This window comes from Strix aluco, chromosome 1 (assembly GCF_031877795.1).
Source record: "Strix aluco isolate bStrAlu1 chromosome 1, bStrAlu1.hap1, whole genome shotgun sequence".
NCBI lineage: Eukaryota > Metazoa > Chordata > Aves > Strigiformes > Strigidae > Strix > Strix aluco.
The window spans coordinates 161,291,652-161,297,651 of record NC_133931.1 but is presented as its reverse complement, the minus strand read 5'-3'; the positions used below and the strand labels follow the sequence as shown (position 1 = coordinate 161,297,651).

The window sequence follows — 6,000 nt, the reverse complement described above, 5'->3', positions numbered from 1 at the left end:
TTGGTGAGAAGGTGACCCAGAGCTGTTACTAAGCACACTGAGGAAATGAATGGCCAGGGCAGGAGCACAGCCTCTCCTCTGAGGTGCCAAAGGTGCAGCCGTTAGGCAGGGGGGCTAAGCCTGCCCATGCAGCTCCTGTTCCCACCCACGAGGCTGACAGCAGCAGCACTGTCATGGAATCACAGAACCACAGATTGGTTTGGGTTGGAAGGGCCCCTCAAAGATCATCATATCCAACCCCCTGCCACGGGCAGGGACATCTTTCCCTAGACCAGGTTGCTCAAAGCCCTGTCCAACCTGGCCTTGAACATGCCAGGGAGGGGGCAGCCACAGCTTCTCTGGGTAACCTGTTCTAGTTATGTCATCACCCTCATAGTAAAAAAATTTCTTCCTGTGTCCAATCTAAATCTACCCTCTTTCGGTTTGAAACTCTTGCCCTCGTTCTGTCACGACAGGTAAAAAGTCTCTCTCCATCTTTTTCATAAGCCTCTAAGTACTGAAGGCTGCCACGAGGTCTCCCTGGAGCCCTCTCTTCTCCAGGCTGAACACCCCCAACCCTCTCAGCCTTTTTCCAGAGGTGTTCCAAGCCCTCTGACCGTTTCGTGGCCTCCTCTGGACCTGCTCTAACGGGTCCCCTCCGTCTCTCTGGCGCTGGGGACCCCACGGCTGGACTCAGCACTCGGGTGGGGTCTCACGAGTGGGGCAGAAGGCAGAACTTCCCGAGGCTCACATGGGCCTGCTTCTCCTCCTCCTCCGGCCCTGAGACACCCCGACCGGCTGGTCACCTCCCTCGGGGAGCCCGCACAAGCTCCCCCGGGGTAAGCCGCCGGCCTGTGGGCCAGGGCGGCTCAGCCGGCCGGCGGGAGGTCGGTCGGTCGGTCGCCGTCAGGGGCGGGGCGGGCGGGGCCCACACGACGCCCGTTGCCCGCCCCTCAGGGCTCGGGGGGGCGGTTAGCCCGCTCCCCACACCCCCTCCTCCGGGCCGGGCAGCGGCGCAGGGCGGTGCCGGGGCGGGCCGACTCCTCTCCCCGCCCTCAGCCGCGGCGGCGTCCGGCCTCTTTGTGCCGCCCGCCCGAGCTCCGCGCTGCCCTTCGCCTCGCCGCGGCGCTGCCCGCCGGGCTCCGGCCGCCGGCGCTGAGGGGATCGGCGGGTCAGCCTGCCCTCGCCCTGCTGCGGGGCTTCCCCGCCTCCGTCCCCGCCCCGTCCCTCTGCCCCGGCGCGGGCTGCTCGCCGTCCCTTCCCCCGGGCTGCCTGGCAGGCGCCCGCTCCGCTCACTGCCCCTCCGTGTCCGTCTGGTTCCCCCCCGCCGTGCCCCGGAGCTTCCCCCGCCGCCGGGGATGGCGCCGCTGACAGCGCCCGTGCGCGTCTGAGCCGGCGGGGCGAGGAGGAGGAGGAGGAGGAGAGATGAACCGCTTCCAGCCCGGGGTCGCGCTGCTGCTGTCGCTGCTGTGGGAGGTGAGGTGGGCCGGGGGCGAGGGGGGGCGCGCTGCTCCGCTCCGGCAGCCCCGGGGCGGTTGGTTCAGTCCGCGAGGGATCTGCCCTCGGTCGCGACCTGAAGCTGCGCGGCCGGCGGAGGGGAGGCTGACAGCCCGTACCCAGCCGTGGGGGGAAGTTGGGGGTGCTACAGGATTTATTTTGGGGTTAATGGCGTTGCTGGAACGGCCTTGACCCCACAAGCCGCCGGGCAGGAGCGCGTGGGAGCGGCGGGGCCGGGCCAAACCCGGCTCGGCTGCCTTCGGGGGCTGCGGGGTGCAGTAGTCACGGCTGTTAGCAGCCACCCGGCTTGTCTGCTTTTTAACGTTTTATTGCGGGAGCAGGAAAAGATCGTCTGTGGTGTGCTGGAGCGGAGTAACACGGGACCTGTAGGCAGGGGCACCGGCTGCTGGAAGCTGTGCCGTCCCAAAACCCTGGCTGGCTCTCCAGGGGACGCGAAACCTGCGCCTTTCAGCAAGGGTTAAATGGAAGGTGCATCTTTTATTTAAATATCCTTTCGTGGACAAAATGTACGTTGCGAGGTAGAGGTGTGGCGGCATCAGCTCAGGAGGAGCCGTGGTGGCACTGAGCAGCGTGGTTAAACTTCTCGGAAAGCCTCGGTAGCGCAGCTTGAGTCGTTACAACAAACAAGCAAACAACGACAAAAATTAGTAGCCTGCGTTAATCAGAGGGGGGATTTGTGCCACGCAGTTTTGTCACCGGGCTGGGAAACCAGCTCCATTCTGAGCAGGCAGATCCATAGATGATTTGTGGTGGGGAGCTGTCTCTTGGCCTTTGGTTTAACCTTGGGGTCGGGGGCAGGCGGGGGGCATCGGCAGCCGCCCTGGGCCAGGTTTGTCGAGGGCACGCTGCCATGTGCACGTTTGCCAGCTCCGGGACACGTGCGGTGGCGTGCTGGGGTGGTCTTGGGAACGCCCGTGGGCTTCTCTTGGACACATCTTTATGTTTATAAAGCCCAGAGGCAGTCTAGCTGAAGGTGTCGGAGGGGTGAGAGCTGTGCTGCCTCTGTGATGGAACAGTTTAGGCAGAAAATGAATTAATTTTTTAAAAAACAACATACCGCCAAACCCATACATGGAAACCAGAGTGCTGGCTGTGTAATTATTGTTTTCGATAATGGATATAATTCATGAAAATGATGTTTACTACATGTTTATGCCACCTACGTAGATGAATGATTTCTGGTATGTTGCCCACTATGTCATCCAGCATCATCCCATTAAAACACTCAGATCAAAATCACCATTTAATGTAAATGAATGTAACTTCTTTTCAAGTTAATTGGGCTGCGTCTCATTACCCTGGCTGTAAACCTGGCCCAGAGCCTGGCCGGCGATTGCTCCTTGACTCAGTAGAAGCTCTTCAGAAAGCACGAGTGGCAAAATGTCGATTAAATGAAACAGGCACCGGCATTTCCCAGAGGGAATTTGTTCATCTGAGAGTGTGAAAGGTTTTGCCCCTCCACGATCTGTTTGATTAGATGTCTCTGCTCTCTTAATGTGTATTCTGCTGAAAAAGATCCTGCATGCCTGAAAAAAAGTAATTTGCATAAATCCTCTTTGCATGTAGCCAATGTTGCTGTTATTTAAGCTTTTATACTGGTTTTAATTGTGGTTGGGTTTTTTTTCCTTTTTCTTTTAATCTAGAATGTTTCTTTTGCCATCTGTTTTTTCGGATTTTTTTTTCTGTTTTGGAAGTGTTTAGCGTACCTTTTTAAATGAGATGCTATGTAAATAAGAAGTATTACATATTGGTTTAAGTTGTACGCTACAGGAAAAAAAGGCCCAGGAACAGAATGCAGGGGGTTTAAATAACTGAGTCGGAGACATCTGGTTGTTTAGAAGGTTTTTGCTATTTGAAACTTTTGCTGTCTTACGCACTAACTTCCATACGGGCTATTATCTGAAATAGCATTGTCACAATTATCTTAAATCTGTTTGCAGCTTCGACATGATCTTAATTAATATTTAACAGACCGTGAGCTGAGGAATATATTTTTCATTCATCATTTTGCAAAAGGCTTTCACTGTTATCCAAATAACGTGGGGGGGGGAGAAGCCATTTAGACCTTCAGAGCAATTTGCAGTAGTTTACTGATGTTTAAAGTTCTCCTTGGTTAAATTACCAAAGATGTTCATGTATTTTCTTTCTGTGTGCAATTAAAAACACTATTTCTGGTTATATTGATGAAAGGCATAAACTCCTTCACAAGAACACATACATCAAGTTCATGGTGGGTGTGAGTTTGGATGTGGGGAGTGGTTTTTTTGTGGCTTTCAGGTTGAAGCCTGGACAGTAACTGACTGTGCCATGCTCCGGCAGGGAAGTGATGGTTTGCTGTTCCTGATGTAAAGGCAGAAGATGCGAAAGAGGGACTGAGGGGCAGGGGAAGGCACTTGCGTGTGCTGACAGGTGATTTCACAAAGGTCACTGAAGGCATCGCTATCAAAGCAGGATTTACACGTAAGAAAATGCTGGCTCTTGATGCTAAGACACTGGTCCTTTCTCTAGAACAGCTTGAGATACGCTAATGATTACAGAAATGCCCAGAGCACTGTTGTGGTAGGAATCAGGGATTAATTCAGAGTTTCCTTGTTTGATGAGGGTTTTCTGCCATAACCATAAAGACTTGTCATGACGGAAGAAAAATCTCCAACCCCAGGACCCAGGAAACTCTGCTCTGAGAAGACCGTGTTGTTGGGGCAGAAAAGCCAAAGATGCCATGAGTTTTGCTCACAACTGAGTCACAACTAAACAGTTTAACATGTAAGCTAAAATGAGGAACTTTTAAGGCGGATAACTTGACAGGTAATTTTGGTTCTTGCAGGAAGAAATGAACACTGCTGAATCTTCATCCATCTGTCTTTTTCAAATTAATTTGGCTACTTGGAGGTAGCAGTGTGTTATTAACCTCAGTTGCCTGAAACGCCCTTTTTCACCAGGAGCCTGTATGTCTGGTAGACCCTAGTACTGGGGTATGTGATTTCAACATTTGTGAATAGCCAGTGGTCTTGCTTGCTAGCACGGCTCATGGTTCCACCGACAGGACTGTGTTCTGTCTCAGTTTTGTATGAGTAGATGGCTCTCAGTTTTATGGAGGGATTTGAGAAGGTCCTTAAAGTGATGCCTGTTTCAAGATTTCAAGAAAATCAAGATTTTCTGCTTTTATTTCATCAGACATCACGAGGGCTTTGGCTTAAGTGTGACTTTAATGCATAGCAAGGTCTTTGGATGGGGGAAAAAACAGAACTAAACAAGCAGCCCCCCTTCCCCCTTGATGATGAAGCGAGCTTATTTTCAGCCTGAATGAAGGCACCAGAGCATCTCTGTGTGGCTTCTCAGACTGAGTGCTTGCTTTCTGTCCTGCAAGCTGCAGAAGTGCTCGGTGGCTGAGGCTCAACTCAAGGAGGGGGAGGCTCAACTCAAGGAGGGGGAGGCTCACCTGAGCTGTTCAAGCCCAGTAGAGGACCCTCCCTGTGCTGCAGTGGTAATAAATAAGGAGTTTTATTGTTATTGCTACTGAGTAGCTTGTTGCGTAGCCTTAACGTTCAAAACTGTCAAATAATTATAGGTGCCTAAACTTCTGGTTGGCCAATCTGGTGTGTCCAGAGGAACCTAGGAGCTAATGCAACTGCTTGAATATTTAAGTCAAGTTTTTTAGTGCTCTGTATTAAGATAAGCTGAGGCATGTGGTAGTCACTGTAGGTAGTGAGAGATGTGGGTGAGAATCCTACCACAGAGGTTTCCACATGGCTGTACAAAATTTAGATCATCTCTTTTGGAAATACTAGCATTGATATTTTTACACACTCAGTTTCTCATTACAAAGAATTTTAATATGGATGCTGATAGAAATACTGCTAATTGGATGGTTGGAAACAAGTGGTCTGTATAGTCCTCTTCTTGTTAATTTGTCAGATGAAAGATACTACAAAAGAGTCAAGTGCCTCTTTTTAAAAGAATGAAAGAATGGACATGTCATGGACAGCAAAATGTGTTAACTTGAAATAGAATACAAACACTCCTGACAGTCTGTCGTACAAGATTTGTTTAAATAAACGCAAAGTTGGTTAGTGCTTCTCAGTTGGGTAACTGGAGCTTTTTAGTAATATTTTTATAAATGGACTTCAACGGGACAGATTTTAGCAAATAAGACAAACCTAAAATCTCTGTCCTTCCTGAAGAGGTTGTTTGGTGTTTTTTTGTTGTTTTTCTTTTTTTTTAAATCCTTGTAGGAACAAGCACATTGAGATGGGCAAAACCACCAATCTTAAAGAAAACAAGCCACATTTTGATCATAGTAGCACAGGTAGAGTTCAAGAAGTTGTGAGGGTTATGGGGCGACACACCCCCTCACACCCCAGTTTCTGGTATTTTTTTCTGTCCATTAGCTGTCAGATTTTCCTTTATATACATATTATAGGAATGCATGTACCCTTGAATGTAAGAATGTGCATGCACATCAGGGTTGTTTCTATGATGCCCCTCTCTGTGGAAGCCCACTGA

The 6,000-nt window shown here is 50.5% G+C and overlaps 1 protein-coding gene across 1 annotated transcript in view; it reads left to right on the top strand.

The window, feature by feature from the left end:
- Positions 1–1,050: 1,050 nt before the first annotated feature.
- Positions 1,051–6,000, top strand: part of VOPP1 (VOPP1 WW domain binding protein) — a 69,683-nt gene continuing 64,733 nt past the window's right edge. The window contains exon 1 of the mRNA XM_074843008.1: positions 1,051–1,455. Coding sequence (XP_074699109.1) covers positions 1,405–1,455 — 51 coding nt within the window. The 5' untranslated portion in view covers positions 1,051–1,404. The remainder of the gene's footprint in view (positions 1,456–6,000) is intronic.